Source organism: Hyla sarda, chromosome 7 (genome assembly GCF_029499605.1).
Source record: "Hyla sarda isolate aHylSar1 chromosome 7, aHylSar1.hap1, whole genome shotgun sequence".
NCBI lineage: Eukaryota > Metazoa > Chordata > Amphibia > Anura > Hylidae > Hyla > Hyla sarda.
This window is the reverse complement of record NC_079195.1, coordinates 10,918,667-10,941,062: the sequence shown is the minus strand read 5'-3', so window position 1 is coordinate 10,941,062 and position 22,396 is coordinate 10,918,667. Positions and strand designations below refer to the sequence as shown.

The 22,396-nt window shown below is 44.8% G+C and overlaps 2 protein-coding genes across 7 annotated transcripts in view; one reads left to right on the top strand and one right to left on the bottom strand.

The window, feature by feature from the left end:
* The window catches only part of LOC130281634 (alpha-2-macroglobulin-like protein 1), a 371,222-nt gene that overhangs the window by 538 nt on the left and 348,288 nt on the right, over positions 1-22,396 (top strand). The gene's annotated exons all lie outside the window — the stretch shown is intronic.
* On the bottom strand, positions 1,292-8,292 carry LOC130283084 (pancreatic triacylglycerol lipase-like). Its single transcript, XM_056532274.1, has 9 exons — positions 8,241-8,292; positions 6,689-6,843; positions 3,996-4,121; positions 3,785-3,907; positions 3,119-3,227; positions 2,590-2,709; positions 2,171-2,296; positions 1,976-2,094; positions 1,292-1,483 (listed from the first exon to the last, which is right to left on the bottom strand). The coding sequence occupies exons 1-9, from the start codon at positions 8,290-8,292 to the stop codon at positions 1,292-1,294; spliced, it is 1,122 nt and encodes a 373-aa protein (XP_056388249.1).

The window sequence follows — 22,396 nt, the reverse complement described above, 5'->3', positions numbered from 1 at the left end:
GCAGGACCGGAGGCTTGAAGGACTTCTGTAAGATCTTTCACCCACTGCAGGTTCAGAGAATAGTAAAGCGACGTTGAAGCCCTACATATCTGCGTAATAGATGCCTTGTTCTCACTCTGGGGGAATTAATGTGGACCCTAGGGCGGAGTAACATTCAGATTGCCCCAGCGGTCTCGAACACTGGTTGTGGTCTTTGTGACATCACACCCTCAATGCAAGTCTAAGGGAGGAGACATGGCGGCTGCAATTCCCCTATATGCTTGCATTGAAGGGGTGTGGTATTGTCACGATCACACCCTATCGGTCCAGCTAAGACACGAGAGAGTGTAATGGTGCAAGGGTTAAAGCCGCCAGACCTCTGGGTGTCCACTACTAGTCCCAGCAAGTCACCAAATTAACCCTTCCATAAATGTGTTTCCACCAGAGCTGCCTTCAGAAAGGTGAGCTCATATTTAGAGATCAAAGACCAGAGCTGATTAAACATTTAATCTGATAAAGGCATCACAGTGCTATATATAGGAACAAATGACATACAGGTATAAATATATAAAAGAGTTTTGCAAGACAAGTTCAGAAAACAAAAGATTAAGTTCTTACAGCATGATGGTATCAGTCCATGAGAGCGAGTTCCAGTTCTTAGGATGGTCTTGTCAGCTTGTGGCACAGCCTTGAACAACCTGAGTCTAGCATTGTTAAATATTATATATCTGCTTTTTATTTATTTTTTGAAGGGAGACTCCATTCCCCCCCCCCCTCTGATCCCACCAGGGGGGGGTCCTCTCTCTTCCTGGCCCCTTACCTGTTTGATTATATGATGGGACCAGAGTGCATGACTTCCAAAAAAAAAAAAAAAAAAAAAAAAAAAAAAAAAAAAAAAAAAAAAAAAAAAAAGCCTTTGACTTCAAAAGGAGATGTAAACAAACAGCCAGACCCCCAATAAAATGAAATACACAAACCCACAGTCTGAATAACCTCTCAACCATGGCTTGGATAATACATCGGTTATAATTATAATACACATAGGATTTTAATAATCAGGCCTTGGGCCTGACAGGTGTCATGACCCCACACCCAGCGTTTGGAACAAAGTGTTGGGTTAACACATCAAATACAGTGCCAGGCAGGGGAGCAGAGAAGAGTGGCTATGCTGCCAGCTTCTGTAAATTATATGGGAGGATTGCAATGGATGTCAGGAGTGACACCCGCTGCAATCTATTAGTGCAGGTACTACAGCTCCCAGCATGGAACAGCAGTAGAGTCAAGATCCAAGGCCTCTTAACCCATGAAACATTCATAACATCTTTCTTCCCAATGTTCCTTTACTTATCCACCTACGTAGCATGTTTTCAGCACCGCCAGTCGTCAAGAAAAACTCTTGACTTGCCGAGTCTTGGGTGTGAGCGTCATCGGAGTCTCGGGCATAAAGATCAGCATAGTATCCCATCATTGCACAGCTTCCATTGTAACAGGGAAACCCAGCACCCTACAGGAGATTGAACAGAGCTCGAAGTTAAAGGGGCATTCCGGGGAAGACAATTTTCTTCATCTTAACAAGTGCCAGAAAATTTTACAGATGTGCAAGTTACTTCTATAAAAAAAATTATTATTATTATTTTTATTTTTATTTTTATTATTATTTTTATTATTTTTATATATATATAATTTTTTTTTTTTATAGAAGTAATTTGCAGATCTGTGATCTGTTTAACTTTATGGAGCCAGTTTATATGAAAAAAAAAAAAGTTTAAAGCTGTCCATTGTATTGGCCATTATTTAGGCACAGCTGCAGATCTGTATGGCAGTGCCTGGTACTACAGCTCAGACATGTTTAAGTGAATGTATTGTGTATCAGAACATGCAGTCCTCAAACCTTTTAATAGGCTTCTGAATTCTACCCATAAACCTCTGCTTGAGGTCAGCTTAGCAGAATTTTTTGGGGTCTGTACAAGGTCACCCATGCAGGCTCAATACTCACCTTTTGGAAGGCACTGTAGGAGGATCCTGGGTAGCTGATGAACCCATCAGGATAGAGGATACTTTTTGTGAACAACATATGGCTCCTCTCATGGTTACATGCAAGTCCGTCTTCAAGTCCTGAAAATTAAGGTCGTAATAGTTAGAAATCCCAGACATGTCCTGACCCCTGTGCCTGGATGTGATCAGACATCACCTTCTATGGTACTGTCCAGGTCACCAAGCTTGCGGTAGAAGCTAGGGCACCCAGGCTGTTGTGTCCCGCCATTAGGAAAGAAGTCCAGATCACCGACCAACTGGCTCGTCCCAAAACCACCAAGACCTGGAAAATATAAAATAAAAAATTCAAGTGAGGGCTCATTACTATATAGTATCCCTTGTGTTAGCAACCACCATCCATGGTTAGAACACACCACAACAACTAATTCATGATAGTTAACCATGTCAGCACAAGCTTAATCCCGCAGGGCCCTGAATGCAATATCTACAGATTACATGGACATTGATCTCCTGTATTGATCAGAATTGGTATTTACAAATGCCTGGACAGTGCAATGACCTCCCAGAATTGAAGGACAACCTCCTTTGAGTGTTCTTAATAAATGAAGTACCCACCTAGATTGAGAATAATAGAAGATCCATCAGTATGAATGACATCCACGAATACGGCATCGGAGGGGTTTAGCCTCACCTCAGGTGGGGTATTTTGAAAGTAAGGTCCTGCTGGGTCCAACCCTACAAATAAGGGATGACAATTAAGGGCAGTCCCTAGAAAGTTCAGACCTAATGTTGACCCAAGACCGAGGAGAAGTGAAACAAGATGGGCATGCCTAAATGACCCATAGAGTTGCTCCTCCGTCCGCCATAGTTTATAAGACCTTTGATCAGAATTGTCTTAAGGGCTATTTGAAGAAATTTCCCATGAGTTACTGCCATTAGAATGGAGCTTAGTCTGGAGATACTATGTTGGGTCCAATGTCCAGAGCTGCATGATCTGGACCAAGGTTCCCCAAATGCATTCCCAGTTGTTGCAGAACTCCCAGTATGCCCGGACAACCAAAAAGATGTCTGGGCATGCTGGAGTTGAACAAACTCGGATCTAGACCCATCAGTCAACCTTTGGGAATACCCCACTGGACCTTACCTGTTATTCGTGCAATTCCTGGACGCCTCTTCCCAGCTTCTCCAGCAACTTGAGCTCCCAAACTATGTCCTATCAGGTATATGTTAGTCAGGGGGTACCTAAACTCCTCCTATGGAAAACAAATTGGCTTGTAAGTAAGAGCCAGAGACTGCAATACATTCTGTAGGGGCAAGCATTAAATTTCGAGAGGCATGAACCATCAATAATTCTTGGCTTATAGAAGGTATTTAACTCTAAATGTCACCCCTTATGTATACCAGTGAAGGTAAAAGGGTCCTCCACAGGGAAGCCTAGTCACATTGAACCATCCTCAGACTATGAGAAGAAGCCCATGGTCCCTACACAGACCATGGGCTGACGATAACCACTTCTGGATAACAGAACCTTTGTTATGAGGTCTTCCTCCTGCACACCCTTATGTGAGCAGTGTGCACGTACTTCATATAGCCTGGGAAAAGTGGGCATACTACCTATGGCCACGTATTCATAGAGGAGCCCCAGCATGATCAGGCTCCTTGTAATCACATGTCTATGAAGACCAAGAAATCTCTTCACTTCTGGACATTTCCTACACCACACAAGCTTGGTTGGTGCCATTAGAAGGGAATTAGTTTTATCTATTGTAGCTCTGAGCTTTATGCTATTGCTAGACTTCCAGAAACTCACCTGTAAATAGTTGACAAAATAAGCCAATTCCGCACCCACCACACGGACATTGTTGGCGGCTTGTGTGTACAGAGCGAACGCCCCTCCGTGCCAGTCCACGCAGAAACAGTTCACGTCAGACACCTGTAAAAGAGTCTGGAACAGAGGCCAATAGTAAGAATTACCATGGAGGTCACAGCTTTATGGCTGAACCCCATGACGCCGCACTCACCTGGCACATGTCCAAAAGCCACTCATCATCTCCTGCCGACAGGAACCCATGGATAATAAAGTAGGATTTCCTGCTGCGACTGAACTTGGTAGATGAGACTGTAGAGACGTTTAGCGCATCAATTTCCTAAAGAGATGAGAAGGATAAGGCCTTCTACAGCAGAGGAGTGACCGCTGCAAGGAACCTGTATGACTGATGTAAGACCCCTATGGTCGACTACAGAGCTGTAGGTGAGCACCTCCATATGGTCTCCAACTATCACCAACTATGGGTGGCCATGTTTTCCCAGTGTGTTTGTCTTTTTAAATTATCACCACAATATACCAACCTGCTATAATCTCTAGTAAAACCATTTTCCATTGGTTTAGGAGAACTGCAACCTGGGCTTGAGAGGTTCAACAAGTCATGTGATGTTCTACTGGGGTGAGAAAATGAAGGAGATCGGATCCAGCTCAATGCAGGTAAGCTGGATCCGATCTCCTTCATTTTCTCATTGGCTGGTGCCGTCCAGCGCCTGGATCCGTGCTCTACTGTCTGGGGCGGGGTGAGCTGGCTTTCACCTTGTTTGCCTTTCTACTGGGGTGAGGTACCGATTGTGATGCCAGGGTAGTGTTAACCACCATGCTCTAAGGTTTAGACAGTTCTCCTGGGCCAATTGCTGGGACAATGACGACCACAAATTCAGGGTTACAGAAGACTTACTGAGTCAGGAATGATGGTAACATCCTTTACAATACAGAGTCGAGCAGGAGAAATGCAGATTAACCCTGTGGAGCCTTTTGCCTTCCTGGGGCTTGTAGTTGCTTAAGCTTGACTGTATTATGGTTGCTGTGGACTTTAGCTTTAGGCTTGTGACAACCCACACTGACTGAATAATATTCCCCGGAGCTTCTGGTTTATCACCAGGCTTGGAACTGTATCTGTGCGATTGGGTTCTTGTAAATGGCGTGGCTGAAGAACACACACATTTCCCTTAAAGGGGTACTCGTGAAAAACTTCAACTGGTGCCAGAAAAGTTACAGATTTGTAAATTACTTCTATTAAAATAAAAAAATCTTAATCCTTCCGGTACTTAGTAGCTGCTGAATACTACAGTGGAAATTCTTTTCCGTTGAGAGCTGTCTGCTGACATGAGCACAGTGCTCTCTGGACAGTTCCTAAAATAGACAAATGTCAGCAGAGTAAAAGGAAATCCCCATAGCAAACATAGAATGTTCTGGACAGTTACTAAAATGGACAGAGATGTCAGCAGAGAGCTCTGTGCTCGTGATGTCAGCAGACAGCTCTGTTTCAAAGAGAAAAGAATTTCCGATGTATTCAGCAGCTAATAAGTACAGGAAGGATGACAATTTTTTTAAATCAAATTAATTTACAAATCTGTTTAACTTTCTGGCTCCAGTTGATTTAAAAAAAAAAAATAAAAAAAAAGTTTTTCACCGGAGTACCCCTTTAAGATTACAGGAACTCTGATATGCATATGCATAACAAAATACAATTTACCTTGGAGTAGTGGGCCCAGAACAGCAACACTAGAAGTGCCTGAGGCCAGTTGTCAAAACTTCTGATCATGGTGGTTCCAGGTGCCAGTGTGGTGCACTAGTGCGTCTGTCTGGTGCAGGGTGTATAGATACTATGCGTGATGACCAGGATTTTGTTGCAACCACAGGGAGTTAGATTGTGGTATGTGACTTGGGGTGGTTTGATGTATCACTGTGACGCCAGGGTACTGTTAACCTACAAGGTCTGAGGGTATGACATCTTATGCTGGGCCAGGTGCAGGATAATAAATACACCAATGCCAGGTTATTGATAACTGTCTTTGCTGGAGGTAGCGGAAGTCAAACAATACAGACTTTGGTTGCAGAGGGATGGGCAGAGTGGAACCTGTTGCCTTGCTGGGAGTTTTATATGCTATTGAATGCAGCTTTAAGATTAGTAGTAGCACTTAAAAGATTTTCCCCACAAGGTTTTTACTTACCGCCAGGCTTTGACAACTCACCTGAGCATCAGGGTCTTCTTGAGATCTGGTAGACTTGTCAGCTTGCTAGAACACTCCTCTGCTGAACTGCAGCACCTTACTAGACTCCTCCTCCTAACTGAACTCTCCTACCCCCTATGCTACATTAAGGGCTAGGTTGGGGGGGGGGGGGGTCCCATTGGGGCATCAGGGTCACCCGGTCATGCTGCCTTGATCTCTTAAAGGTAAAGTGCATAATGACAATAATCTAAAATGAAATTATTAAACAGTGGGCCCAGTAAACAGTCAGTAAGGATGTCCGAGGCAATCTCTAGCCCACAGGATAGCCTTTGATGCTGGGACACCACAGCAAGACTAGGCAGTGACTAGAAAGGAGTGGACCACCATTCTGCTGACACATGAAGGAACCCAGTGACCAGTAGGATGATCATACCCTCCTCAGATCACAGGGTTTTTTGCACCTACAGAACCGTAGACTTTATGGTCATGAAATTCTCGTGTCAGACGGCTGGGGGTTCAGCCATCAAGTCCCTGCTAACCATTGGGCATCTGGTTCTCTTCTTTCTAATAGAAGATAGTGGTGATCAGCCATTCCTGTACCCTCCATACAGTATATTGGAGTAGGTGCCCATAGGTGCAGGCGTTTGTTCTCAGTTGGGTCCTAGCAGCCCCATACATGGCAAATATATGCAACTTGAATCTGTGTGCGACTTACCTGGAACTGATCAGGATTTTGTCTGGTGAACAGCAGGTAGCGGGTGTTGATTGTCTCCGGTGACCAAGGGTATCGGGCAATGGGCCGCTCCAGAGTTAAGCCATATGGAGGGCCATCAGAAAAACAGCCAAGCCGGTCATAGCAGACCTCTCCAGCTGGAAATAGATAGTGGAGGAGGGGAAGAGTAAGGGTTTGTTACCAGAGGACTACAGCCCCCACAGCTCTGGAAGTAATATCAACCCCCCCCCCCCCCCCCCCCCAAAAAAAAAAAATACATATACAGGACACTCACAGCTATGGTAGTAATGTATAGACCATTGTATATCCCCCATATACAGGACACTCACAGCTATGGTAGTAATGTATAGACCATTGTATATCCCCATATACAGGACACTCACAGCTATGGTAGTAATGTATAGACCATTGTATATCCCCCATATACAGGACACTCACAGCTATGGTAGTAGTGTATAGACCATAGTATATCCCCCATATACAGGACACTCACAGCTATGGTAGTAATATACAGACCATTGTATATCCCCCATATACAGGACACACAGCTATGGTAGTAATGTATAGACCATTGTATATCCCCCATATACAGGACACACAGCTATGGTAGTAATGTATAGACCATTGTATATCCCCCATATACAGGACACTCACAGCTATGGTAGTAGTGTATATCCCCCTTACATATACAGGACCCTCACAGCTATGGTAGTAATGTATAGACCATTGTATATCCCCCATATACAGGACACTCACAGCTATGGTAGTAATGTATAGACCATTGTATATCCCCCTATACACAGGACCCTCACAGCTATGGTAGTAATCTGCTCCCCTACAATACATATACAGTGGTCCTTCAAGTGGTTCCAGGATGACCATAACTATGGAAACCTGGCAATAGGTTCTGAAGCCACCAAAATGTCAGCCAAAAGATAAGAAAATTAATTAAACAAAAAGTAGAATATAGATAAAGAAAGTCCTTAAATATAAAAGTAACCTATTACTTTCAGGGTCCTGTACAGAACAGGGTCCCAAAAATGTAACATGGAGCAGCTAACCCTGACACAGGTAAAGAGTATACAGAACATGTAATACCTCCCTGTACTGTAGGGGGCACTACCAGACACCAGTCAGTGCATACACTTCAGTAATACAGGGGGATTACCAGTGAATGATTCTGATTGGTCAGTTCTTCCAGCCATTGACACTTATCACAGATCTGGACTGTCTGTAGCATTGTATGGAGAGTACAGGTTCAAGTTACAATGGTCTTGAAAAGATCATTGTATGTTGAAACTATTGTACATTGAGGCCATTGTAGGTTGAGGAATCACTGTACAGGACACTGCTCACCACTATAGTAGAAATGTATAGATCATTGTATATCCCCCATACACAGGACACTGCTCACCCCTATGGTAGTAATTTTATATATATATATATATATATATATATATATATATATATATATATATACAGAACACTTACCCCTATGGTAGTAATTGTATACCCCCATATACAGGACACTCACCTCTCACAGACACAACTAGGGCGGCCACCACCAGGAGCCACAGATCCCTCATCCTGAATCATACAGCAGCTGATCCTGCACCTCTCCCCACCCCCAGTATAAATACCGCCCTCTGCAGGTGGGGCAGATTACACACAGCTGTATCTACCCAGTTCTGGTCTGTTCTGATGATATACATGGCTATGTTCACACAAGGAAGGTAATTGGTCCACTTTTCCTTTGCACAACTCTTGATAAATTTCCCCCATATTCTCAGCAAACACAGGAGCAGCGGACGCCATTCACCTAGTGACTCCTTTCCGGACGGATGCGCTGCTTCAAAGGAGCAACAGCCCCTATTTTATGAGTCCACTTAAAATAGCGGATACGTCCCGAACTGAGTATCTAGGTGACTCTGTTCAGCCGTAGAAGTGACTGGGGTCATCTGATCCTTCTAACAGTATATGTCACATCTTGTTTTGACAGATACAATAAATGGGGCCAGGAACGTGGTGTGAACTGAGCCTTAGGTTGGGATCACACTGTGGAATTTCTGGGCAGAATTTCTGCTGGAGATCGAGCCGGCGGAGCTAGGACCGAGCAGACTGCATTGCTGGCCCCCGTAGACTGCAATGCATTTCTAGGTGGATCTTTTTGGAGATCTTCTCAAAAATACATTGCCATCTATGGGGACGGCAATGTAGTCTGCTCTGTCCTAGTGCCCTTGGCTCGATCTCCGGAAGAAATTCTGCCCAGAAATTCCACAGTGTGAACCCACCCTTAGGGTCTATTCACACGGCAGAATTTCCACTTGCGGAATTTTGCCTCAAATTAAAGCCCATAGACTTCTAATGGATTCCGCACTCCCATTCATACTTCTGAATTTCCGCTTGCGGAATTCCACCTCAAATTAACCCCTTAAGGACTGAGCCCTTTTTCACCTTAAGGACTCGGCCATTTTTTGCAAATCTGACCACTGTCACTTTAAACATTAATAACTCTGGAATGCTTTTAGTTATCATTCTGATTCCGAGATTGTTTTTTCGTGACATATTCTACTTTAACATAGTGGTAACATTTTGTGGTAACTTGCATCCTTTCTTGGTGAAAAATCCCAAATTTTGATGAAAAATTTGAAAATTTTGCATTTTTCTAACATTGAAGCTCTCTGCTTGTAAGGAAAATGGATATTCGAAATATTTTTTTTTTATTCACATATACAATATGTCTACTTTATGTTTGCATCATAAAATTGATGAGTTTTTACTTTTGGAAGACACCAGAGGGCTTCAAAGTTCAGCAGCAATTTTACAATTTTTCACAAAATTTTGAAACTCGCTTTTTTTCAGGGACCAGTTTAGGTTTGAAGTGGATTTGAAGGGTCTTCATCTTCGAAATACCCCATAAATGACCCCATTATAAAAACTGCACCCCCCAAAGTATTCAAAATGACATTCAGTAAGTGTGTTAACCCTTTAGGGGTTTCACAGGAATAGCAGCAAAGTAAAGGAGAAAATTCACAATCTTTATTTTTTACACTCGCATGTTCTTGTAGACCCAATTTTAGAATTTTTGCAAGGGGTAAAAAGGAGAAAACTTTTACTTGTATTTGAAACCCAATTTCTCTCGAGTAAGCACATACCTCATATGTCTATGTTAATTGTTCGGCAGGCGCAGTAGAGGACTCAGAAGGGAAGGAGTGTCAAATGGTTTTTGGGCGGCATGTCACCTTTAGGAAGCCCCTATGGTGCCAGAACAGCAAAAAAAGAACCCACATGGCATACCATTTTGGAAACTAGACCCCTCGGGGAACATTAAAAGGGGTAAAGTGAACCTTAATACCCCACAGGTGATTCACGACTTTTGCATATGTAAAAAAAAAAAAAAAAAATTTTTACCTAAAATGTTTGGTTTCCCAAAAGTTTAAAATTTTTAAAAAGGGTAATAGCAGAAAATACCCCCCAAAATTTGAAGCCCAATTTCACCCGATTCAGAAAACACCCCATATGGGGGTGAAAAGTGCTCTGCTGGCGCACTACAGGTCTCAGAAGAGAAGGAGTCACATTTGGCTTTTTTGAAGGAAATTTTGCTCTGGGGGCATGCCGCATTTAGGAAGCCCCTATGGTGCCAGGACAGCAAAAAAAAAAACATGGTATACCATTTTGGAAACTAGACCCCTCGGGGAACGTAACAAGGGGTAAAGTGAACCTTAATACCCTACAGGTGTTTCACGACTTTTGCATATGTAAAAAAAAAAATTAAAATTTTACCTAAAATGCTTGGTTTCCCAAAAAATTTACATTTTTAAAAAGGGTTAAAGCAGAAAATACCCCCCAAAATTTGAAGCCCAATTTCTCCCGATTCATAAAACACCCCATATGGGGGTGAAAAGTGCTCTGCTGGCGCACTACAGGTCTCCGAAGAGAAGGAGTCACATTTGGCTTTTTGAAAACAAATTTTGCTCTGGGGGCATGCCGCATTTAGGAAGCCCTATGGTGCCAGAACAGCAAAGAAAACCACATGGCATACTATTTTGGAAACTAGACCCCTCGGGGAACGTTACAAGGGGTTAAGTGAACCTTAATACCCCACAGGCGTGTCACGACTATTGCATATGTAAAAAAAAAAAAATTTTTTTTACCTAAAATGCTTCTTTTCCCAAAAATTTTGCATTTTTTAAAAAGGATAAAAGCAGAAAATACCCCCCAAAATTTGTAACACAATTTCTCCCGAGTACGGCGATACCCCATATGTGACCCTAAACTGTTGCCTTGAAATACGACAGGGCTCCAAAGTGAGAGCTCCATGCGCATTTGAGGCCTAAATTAGGGACTTGCATAGGGGTGGACATAGGGGTATTCTACGGCAGTGATTCCCAAACAGGGTGCCTCCAGCTGTTGTAAAACTCCCAGCATGCCTGGACAGTCAGTGGCTGTCTGGCAATATTGGGAGTAGTTGTTTTGCAACAGCTGGAGGATCCGTTTTGGAAACCGTGGCGTACCAGGCGTTTTTCATTTTTATTGGGGAGGGGGCTGTGTAGGGGTATGTGTATATGTAGTGTTTTTTACTTTTTATTTTATTTAGTGTTCGTGTAGTGTAGTGTTTTTAGGGTACAGTCACACGGGCGGGGGTTCACAGTAGTTTCTCGCTGGAAGTTTGAGCTGTTGCAGAAAATTTGCCGCAGCTCAAACTTGCAGCCCGATACTTACTGTAATCCTCCGCCCATGTGAGTGTACCCTGTACATTCACATTGGGGGGGGGGGGGGGAGACATCCAGCTGTTGCAAAACTACAACGCTGACAGACTGTACAAGCTGAGAGTTTTAGTTTTGCAACAGCTGTAGGCACACTGGTTATGTATCTCTGAGTTTGTGACCTTACTCAGTGTTTCAAAACCAGTGTGCTCCAGCTGTTGCAAAACTACAACTCCCTGCATGTAGGGTGCATGGTGTAAGGTGACTGCTGGGAGTTGTAGTTTGCAACAGCTGGAGACACACCGGTCGTGAAACACTGAGTTAGGTAAAAAAAAAACTGAGTTTCACAACCAGTGTGCCTTCAGCTGTTGCAAAACTACAACTCTCAGCAGTCACCGACAGCCAATGGGCATGCTGGGAGTTGTAGTTATGCAACCAGCAGATGCACAACTACAACTCCCAGCATGCACTTTAGCTGTTTGTGCAAGCTGGGAGTTGTAGTTATACAACAGCTGAAGGTACACTTTTCCATAGAAAAAATGTGCCTCCAGCTGTTGCAAAACCATAAGTCCCAGCATGTCCTCCGGAAAAGGGGCGGAGCGTGTGCGGGAGTGACACCCGCAGCAGGCGCCCTGATTGGTCAGCCGGTAATCCGGCCGACGAATCAGGGCGATCGTGAGGTGGCACCAGTGCCACCTCACCCCTGCAGGCTCTGGCTGTTCGGGGCCGTCAGAGACGGCCCCGATCAGCCAGTAATTCCGGGTCACCGGGTCACTGGAGACCCGATTGACCCGGAATTGCCGCAGATCGCTGGACTGAATTGTCCAGCGATCTGCGGCCATCGCCGACATGGGGAGACATAATGACCCCCCTGGGCGATATGCTGGGATGCCTGCTGAATGATTTCAGCAGGCATCCGGCTCCGGTCCCCAACCGGCTAGCGGTGGGGACCGGAATTCCCACGGGCGTATGGATACACCCTGCGTCCTTAAGGACTCGGAATGCAGGGCGTATCCATACGCCCTGTGTCCTTAAGAGGTTAAAGCTCAAGGACTTCTATGGGATTCTGCACTCCCATTCACACTTCTGAATTTCCGCTTGCGGAATTCCGCTGGAATTCCGCAAGCGGAAATTCAGAAGTGTGAATGGGAGTGCGGAATCCCATAGAAGTCCATGGGCATTTAATTTGAGGCTGACATTCTGCCGTGTGAATAGACCCTTAGGCTAGGTTCACACTGTGGAATCTCTGGGCAGAATTTCTGCCGGAGATCAAACCCGCACCACTAGGACCGCACGGACTGCATTGCCGTCCCCATAGATGTCAATACATTTCTAAGCAGATCTCCCAAAAGATCCACCCAGAAATGCATTGCCATCTGTGGGGACGGCAATGAACTCCGTGTGGTCCTAGCGCCGCCACCTTGATCTCAGGCAGAAATTCTGCCCAGAGATTCCGCAGTGTGAACCCAGCCTTAGTTGTATCTATTTGCATCCTTCCAAAAAAGAGATGCCTACGTGTACTGTTATCGGGAGCTGCAGACCCCATTGATCTTCTTGGCTAAATGGAGTCACTTAGTCACTCTGGTCAGGACCTATACGCTATTTTAAAAGCGCAGGAGCCATGTTTTTGAGTCTGCTGAAAATAGTCCATACGTCCTAGGGAGAGATTTATAAAAAATCTGTCCAGAGGAAATGTTGCCCAGTTGCCCATAGCAACCAATCAGATCGCTTCTTTCATTTTATAACAAGGCCACTGCAAAACGAAAGAAGCTTTGGTTGCTATGGACAACTGGGCAACTTTTCCTTTTTGGGATGTCAACGAATACCTCTGACAGAAGCTGTAACGCAGTGCAAACATACCCTAAGGCTGGGTTCACACTTGCCTGTTTCTGTTGCAGTCCATTTCATTTTGCTGGATGCAAAATTATAGTGAACTACGCCATTGTATATGCCCAAAAAATGGATACATGACGATCTGTAGATTTTTTCATAATGTGAGTGTAGTAAGGTGGATCCACTGACCTGTGGGGATGATGTCGTGGGCCGTACCAGGGAGCGGAGTGTAAGGTGCCGCTGGTTTTCACCAGAGCCCGCTGCAAAGCGGGATGGACTTGTTGCGGCAGGCGGCACCCAGGTCGCTACCACTGGTACGACTCGTCCCCTCAGACAGCAGAGGAATAACGTGGCACATGAAGGTGGAGGCACAGGCGTAGTCAGGACTGGCAGGAGGTCAGGGCAGGGGGCAAAGAAGAGAGGTCTGGTCACGTAGCAAGCAGGTCAGAAGGCAGGCGGCACAGGAGCAAGGTCAGAATACGTAGCAAGGGTCAGATACACAGCGAGGGAAGACACAGAAAAACGCTGTCTCTAAGGCAACTAGGCAACAAAGATTCGTCAGGGGTCAAGGGAAGGGAGAATGACTTATAGGGTCAGCGCCCAATTATTCTGCCGACACGCACGCCCCCACTTTCTAGGACGCGCCGGTAGTGAGAGAGCACAGTGGAGCCATGAACGCGGCAGGGAGCGAGCCCACTGGCCGGGAGGCTGCAGAAAGGGACAGGTAAAGAGGCAGCAGTGCCGCCCGTGCTGGAGACAGCACAGGGCGGTGGGGTAGAAATGTGCCCGTGGCCAGCATGTCTGGCCACGGGGTTACTTGTAACAGTGAATCAATAGGAATTTAATTATTTTGTATGGTATGCAGCAGTGTCCGTTTTTAGCATCCATAAATGTATACATTATTTTTTGGTGTGAACAAGTTTTTTTTTTTTTTTTTTTGGGGGGGGGGGGGGGGGGGTCCGACGTTTACTGGTTGTACACCGTGTTTGCGCTTCCTCCAAATGTATCAAAAAAGGTGCATGTTCAGGCTGAATTGAGTTTGCGCCAATGATTTGTGACAATTATAAATGGTCTAATTTCGGAAATCGGACATCGCCGCAAAAGTCAAGGCACGTTTGACCTTATCCATAGGAGTTTGGCTACAAATAAGGGTAGGAACACACTAGGTTTTTGGCCCCTGTTAACCGTATCCGTTGTCATCCCGCTGAAAACGGGAAGCTGGCATTTACTGTTAACGGGAGCAGTGCAGCAGTGAAATAGCGCACACGTCCCAAAAGAGTCGCTAGGTGACTCCTTTCGGCCATAGAATTAAATGAGGTCCGCTGTGCTCGTTAACAGTATACGTCAACATCCTGTTTTCGATACGATTAACGGGGCCAAAACATATTGTGTCCCCACTCTTACACATGTTTACACATGCTTTTTTTTTGGAACATCCGTTTTTGTGGAATTTCCTCTCAGTAAACCCCTTAAAGGGGTACTCCGCCCTTAAACATCATGAGGGTCCCGCAGCTGGGACCCCCGCAATCTCTGTGCAGCAACCGGCGTTCGTTTAGAATGCTGGGTGTGGCCAACAGGAATCGTGACATCACTGCCACGCCCCTCGTGACGTCATGCCCCTCAATGCAAGTCTATGGGAGGGGGCGTGACGTCTGTCACGCCCCCTCCCATAGACTTGCATTGAGGGGCATGGCATGATGTCACGAGGGGCGTGGCAGTGATGTCACGATTCCGTCACGCCCCCCTCCTTCACGCCCCCTCCAATAGAGTTGCATTGAGGGGGCGTAGCATGATGTCACAAGGGGCGTGGCTGTGACCCCTGCCACCCGCTTCAAGCATTAGGAACAAAATGTTCCCAGTGCTTGGGCAGCGGAGTAACCCTTTAAGGACTCAGCCCAAAAGAGATGCTTTTACTTATGAATTGGATTCCGAGATAGTTTTTTCGTGACATATTCTACTTTAAGATAGCGGTAAATCATTTCTTAGTTCCAACAAATTTAGCATTTTTCTAACTTTGAAACTCTCAGCTTGTAGGGAAAATGGACATATCAAATAAAATGATATATTGATGTGTGGTGTCCCAGCACCAATAGCTGTCCTGTGGCTTCGGACTGTCTCGGGCCGCTTGGCAGCACAAGGGTTGATGGGGTCCACCAGGGTTTCTCAGTTAAATCAATTATGTGTATATTGTAATGTCAGATAACATATTTTCTTAAATTAAGTCTATTATTGTTACATGTATAGATGTTTTATATGTGACTGTACCTTTATTTAACCCCTTAAGGACCGGGGGGGTTTCCGTTTTTGCATTTTCGTTTTTTGCTCCTTGCCTTTAAAAAATCGTAACTCTTTCAATTTTGCACCTAAAAATCCATATGATTGGTTATTTTTTGCGCCACCAATTCTACTTTGTAATGACGTCAGTCATTTTGCCCAAAAATCTACGGTGAAACGGGGAAAAAAAATCATTGTGCGACAAAATTGAAAAAAAAAACGCAGTTTTGTAACTTTTGGGGGCTTCCGTTTCTATGTAGTAAATTTTTCGGTAAAAATGACACCTTATTTTTATTCTGTAGGTCCATACAATTAAAATGATACCCTACTTATATAGGTTTGATTTTGTCGGACTTCTGGAAAAAATCATAACTACATGCAGGAAAATTAATACGTTTAAAATTGATATCTTCTGACCCCTATAACTTTATTTTTCCGTGTATGGGGCAGTATGAGGGCTCATTTTTTGCGCCGTGATCTGAAGTTTTTAACGGTACCATTTTTGCATTGATAGGACTTATTGATCATTTTTAAATGATATAAAAAGTGACCAAAAATGCACTATTTTGGACTTTGGATTTTTTTGTGCGCACGCCATTGACCAAGCGGTTTAATTAATTATATATTTTTATAATTCGGACATTTCCGCACGCGGTGATACCATATATGTTTATTTTTATTTTTATTTACACTGTGATTTTTTTTTATTGGAAAAGGGGGGTGATTCAAACTTTTAATAGGGGAGGAGTTAAATGATCTTTATTCACTTTTTTTTTCACTTTTTTTTTTGCAGTGTTATAGGTCCCATAGGGAACTATAACACTGCACACACTGATCTCTTATACTGATCATTGTTATCCCATAGGGACCTATAACACTGCACACACTGATCTCTTATACTGATCATTATTATCCCATAGGGACCTATAACACTGCACACACTGATCTCTTATACTGATCATTATTATCCCATAGGGACCTATAACACTGCACACACTGATCTTTTACATTGATCATTGTTATCCCATAGGAGACTATAACACTGCACACACTGATCTCTTATACTGATCATTGTTATCCCATAGGGACCTATAACACTGCACACACTGATCTTCATCATTGATCACTGGTTTCTCATAAGAAACCAGTGATCAACGATTCTGCCGCATGACTGCTCATGCCTGTTCAGTCTATTGGCTCCTGAGCTACAGTGTGGTTCAGGTGTGCTGTGTGTCGTGTGCTCTGAGGAGAGGCCTACTTTAAATCTAATCTCTCAACTGGTAGGATTACAAGGATGACTGGAAATTCATGCCCCTGCGGAACAGTCTTCAGTACCTTGACAGGACCCTAGTAACCTGGACTCCATCTCACAAGTCAGTATTAATCTGATTGGTGTAAGCACCACAAGTCCCAGCAAGGCAACAGGGCTCCCAAGGGGTTATGCTGCACGCTCTCACCTGAAGCCGCTGTATGTGTTATACCCTCTGCACCCAGCTCCGTAAAGACAGTTATCCGTAACCTGACGCCGGTGCGTTCATTTACTCCCTGTGTCTGGCCCAGGAGAAACTTCGTATACCAACAAAAGGCCACTACACACATACAGAGGTATTAATATAAACAACAATTTAACCCTGCTGGGGGGTTAACAAAAGGCCTCTGTATAATTATGTGTTCTATTAAAACATATCTTTTATTCAAATAATAAATAATACCACACGATTAAAACCACTGACCCAATCACATCAAATGATGTCACATATGTCTTGAATAGACCTGTCCCTAACAGTTGACTTATCGGTCAATCTCTTAGGGGTACTCCTGCGCTAAGACATCTTATCCCCTATCCAAAGCATAGGGGATAAGATGCCTTATCGCGGGGGTCCCGCCGCTGGGGACTCCCGTGATCTTCCACGCCGCACCCCGTTAGAATCAGCCCCCGGAGCGTGCTCGCTACGGGTCTGATTAATAGCGATCACAGGGACGGAGAATAGTGATGTCATGGCTCCGCCCCCATGTGATGTCACGCTCCGCCCCCTCAATGCAAGCCTATGGAGGGGGCGTGTCAGGCTGTCGCACCCCGACATGTTTCGCCACTCAAGTGGCTTTATCAAGGAGATTACTGACAGCAATGAAAGCACATGCTGTCAGTAATCTCCTTGATAAAGCCACATGAGTGGCAAAACATGTCGGGGTGTGACAGCCGGACATTTTAACGTGCTTTCCCAACACATCTATAATCATGAGTCAGTATATTATGCATCTATAAATATTCACTAGTGTGCGATATAAACAATAAGTCCAGACCTTGCGTGGCAGATTCTTGCCCATCCTGTCTGGCAGATGTTGCTTCAATGTCTTGGGCTCACACTTCTCAGGTCTCTTTATTTCACAGTATAATGCAATGTTATGCAATGGTTAATGTATTGGTGTTTTCTATGCATCTGTTACTTTAACCGGTTAAGGAGTCCGCTCCCATTCTATAACGTGTGGCCACGGCGTGGCCCCGCATCATAGCTGGTCAGGCCCGGCCTCGAACAACGGTGGGAACCCGTGTCTAATAGCGCACGGCATTGATCGCGGTGCTGCACGCTATTAACCCTTTAGATGCAGCGTTCAAAGTTGATCGCAGCGTCTAAAGTAAAACTAAACTACCCCCGGCTAGCTCTGCGGGCTGTTTGGGACAGCAGCGGTGAAATCGCGGCATCCTGAACGGCTGTAGGACACGAGGAGGGTCCCTACCTGCCTCCTGTGTGTCTGATCGCTGAATGACTGCTCAGTGCCTGAGATCCAGGCATGAGCAGTCAAGCGGCAGAATCATCGATCAATGGTTTCCTATGAGAACCCCCTTTTCCCATAAAAAAAAAAGTGTAAATAAAAATAAAAATGAACATACGTGGTATTGCCGCGTGCGCAAAAGTCCGAATTATAAAAATATATAATTAAACGGTCAATGACGTACGCGCAAAAAAATTCCAAAATAGCGTATTTTTGGTCACTTTTTATATCATGAAAAAATGAATAAAAGGCGATCAAAAATGGTACCACTAAAAACAGGGGTATGGTCCATCCACACCGCACTGGCCTGCTGCTGGTTGCCCGGAACAAAAAAAAAAAAAAAGCCGCCAGCACCACAAAAAAAGTGCTGATCAGTGTTGTGGAACTGATCAGCAGTGGGTGGGCGATTTGTACGCCAATAAAGTATCGTAGAGTCAGCTATCACATTCGGCATCAAAACACAGAAGTTTTCAGTACACCGGTACCGGACGACGAATCAGGATGGTCCTGCTGGTAAAGGGGGACAGATTTACTCAAAATACCCCCAAAAAAATCAGAATTGAAGGATTTCACATAGAAAACCAAACACTGTGACAATGCCAATGCCCATTCTATAGTTTTCTGTTCATCAGGGTTTATGGGCTTTACGTTCATTGTCCTAGAGCAGAGTTTTTCCCACCAGGGCGCTTCCAGCTGTTGCAAAAATACAACGTCAAGCATGCCCGGACAGCCTTTGGCTGTCCGGGCATGCTTTTAGTTGTAGTTTTGCAACAGCTGGAAGCAATCTGGTCAGGTGATGAAAGGAAGGCTGTCTGTGCTTCAATGGGTGGAGCAACCGCTGAGTGGGAAGGAGATCATTCTTCACAGGGCTGCAGGGAATTGTAGTTTTGAGCGCAGTACGCATGGAAGGAAGCTTAGCTGTGCTGCAATGGATGGAGTGGCTGACCTTACATACAAGGGATTCTGGGACTTGTAGTTGGAGGGAGGGAACTCTAACAGGAAATAGCCATGTCACAAAAAAGAAAGCAGCAGCGTTATGATGGACTCTCAACAAGACAAGCACGGATCCTTCCTAAGCCTGTCCATTACTGTCTAGCAGGTAAGTACTAAAGTCACCTTATGGTGGACAACCACATTGAGCCCATACAAGGATATTAGGTTTGATCACTTAGAGGAAATGGACGTCACAAAGGTAATGGACCCTCTATGATTTGATTTCTATAAATGCCATCCAGTCTAGGTATACCACTTTTTGTTAGGAGGGTTCCCAATTAGGTGAGTATTTCACATGGTCTCCTCTTGTTGGCGATCTAGTGATCATTTTGCTTGCAGTGCCACAACAGGGGAAATGAAGTATTACAGCTCTCATTGGTATATGAGCCAGAATGAGACCCTGTAGCCATTCTTCACATGATAATGACCCCAAATACCTAAAGGTGATGGACGGGCCAAGCATGTCTCCAGACCTCAACCCTATTGGGCATCTGTGGGGCATCCTCAAATGAAAGGGGGGAGCGCAAGGTTTCTAACATCCACCAGCTCCGTGATATCATCATGGAGGGAAGAGGACTCTGGGGACAACCTATGAAGACATGGTGAACTCCATGAACAAGAGGTTTAAAGGGGTACTCCACTGTCCAGCGTTCGGAATGTTTAGTTCCGAACGCTGTGTGTGCACTGTGGGGGTCGACCATGCCCCCTCCTGTCATCAGGCCACGCCCCTTAATGCAAGTCTATGGGAGGGGGCATGGCGTCCGCCATGCCCCCTCCCATACACTTGCATTGAGGGGGCGTGATGTGACATCACACAGCGTTCGGAACTAAATGTTCTGAACACAGGCCAGTGGAGTACCCCTTTAAGGCTGCAAAATAATGGTGGGCACACAAAATATTATAGATACTTTGGGGGAGATTTATCAAAACCTGTCCAGAGGAAAAGTTGGCCAGTTGCCTATAGCAACCAATCAGATTGCTTCTTCCAGTTTTAAAAGGGCCTCTCAAAAAGGAAAGAAAGGATCTTATTTGGTTGCTATGGGCAACTGGTCAACTTTTTCGTCTACACAAGATTTAATAAAGCTCCCCCTTTGGCTCCAATTTGGACATTTCCACTTAGGAGTTCACTCACTTTTGTTGCCAAAGTTGTTGTTGCCAAAGTTTAGACTTTGAGGGGGAAACCTATGGGAGATACTGTAAGTGTATAAACTGTCCATATCTGTAGAACATGAATAGGTCTAAATAAAAAAAAAAAAAAGCTTTCATGTTGTTTTTGGATAAATAATATTGGTCCAACAGAGAGGTGTAACTTGGAGTCTTCTTCAGGGTGCTGGATTCCTCGGTTGCAATGGAAGCTGCACAACCATGGGATACTACACAGACTTACAACCAAGATTCTGAAAATCAAAGGGGGAGATTTTTGTTTTTTACTTATTCACTTTATGGCAATGAGCAAACTAGAGAAGGAATTCCCCAAACCCTCAGACCCTGTCCCATGTAAGCAAGGCCAACTGAAGAATCAAATCTAAATAAAACGCAAACTTGACCTGGCCTGAGTTTTCCCTGGAGCTTTTGGATCCTGAGCCCCGACCCTTATCCAGGTCATGGCCTTACCTGACATTGATGAATGGACCAGACCAATGGTTTCTGATCACTTCAGGACAATTCACATTTGTTAGGAGGGTTTCCCATTAGGTGAGTGTTTTAATTGGCCTATTGCTGTCGGCACTTCATTGATCTGCTGTAACGATGGGCAAAAATAATCTAGCGGTTGATTTGAATGAACTGATCCGACACAAACTTAACATCCCCCCCCCCCACACACACACACGCACACTAGCCCATGATCTCTCTTGCAGCTCCATCAATGGAAAGATCTGTCTCTCCGAATGTTGGGACTCAGAATTATTTTATAGTTTTTGTGGTGTCCCGGTACCATATTGCATATGGTACCTAGTGTGGTGGTGCCCAAAGTCAGAGTAACTTAGTTCAGGTAGGGTCCCTAAGGTGGGACAGCCCCTAGTCGCCTCTCCTCCCTTCTAAGGCTGGGTTCACACTACGTTTTGTCCCATACGGGAGCGCATACGGCAGGGGGGAGCTAAAAGCTTGCGCTCCCGTATGTGACCGTATGCGCTCCCGTATGCCATTCATTTCAATGAGCCGACCGGAGTGAAACGTTCGGTCCGGTCGGCTCATTTTTGCGCCGTATGCGCTTTTACAACCGGACCTAAAACCGTGGTTGACAACAGTTTTAGGTCCGGTTGTAAAAGCGCATACGGCACAAAAATGAGCCGACCGGACCGAACGTTTCACTCCGGTCGGCTCATTGAAATGAATGACATACGGGAGCGCATACGGTCACATACGGGAGCGCGAGATTTTAGCTCCCCCCTGCCGTATGCGCTCCCGTATGGGACAAAACGTAGTGTGAACCCAGCCTAATTCTACATTGTTCATATGTGTATATATTTAGTAATAGTATATATTTAATATAATTTATAGTATACTTACCTTATTGGCGTTGCAGGACCTTCGGTCATGTGGCCATGTTAATATCCTCTATGGTATGTTGGAGGACCTTTGGAGGTCCCTGGGTCACATGTTGCCCATAATCCTTTGTAATGGTGATTGACATAAGTATGGGACCAATTAGCTCTAGTCCAGCCCCTGCCCATATAAGGGAGCTGTAGCCAATTATAGCTCTCTTGGATTGCTGCTCTCGTGGATGCCGGAGTAGCAGGATGGATCTGCGCAACTTTCAAAGACATGCTAGGCCAGAAAACCTACCGGCCTCAGCTGAACTAAACCGTGAGTTAGCTAGCGTGACTATTGGACCACAACTAAATCCCCTAAATCCAGTGGATCCTAAAGACTCTAATTGCTAAAGTCCCAACCTTTGTCAATCTATATATGTATAGAGACTGTTCCGGTTATGAAGCGTGCATAAAATCTTCAGTAAAAGTTACACCTGTTTCAGCAAACTCTCTGGTTGTGGACACTCCATTATTATCTACCTCCCTATTGCTCTTGGGAAGGGTGGCGGTAGGACAAGCATTACTGAGGAGCCCTCACCCTGGTGTCACGAATAGCAAGGGTTAACAAGCATCCT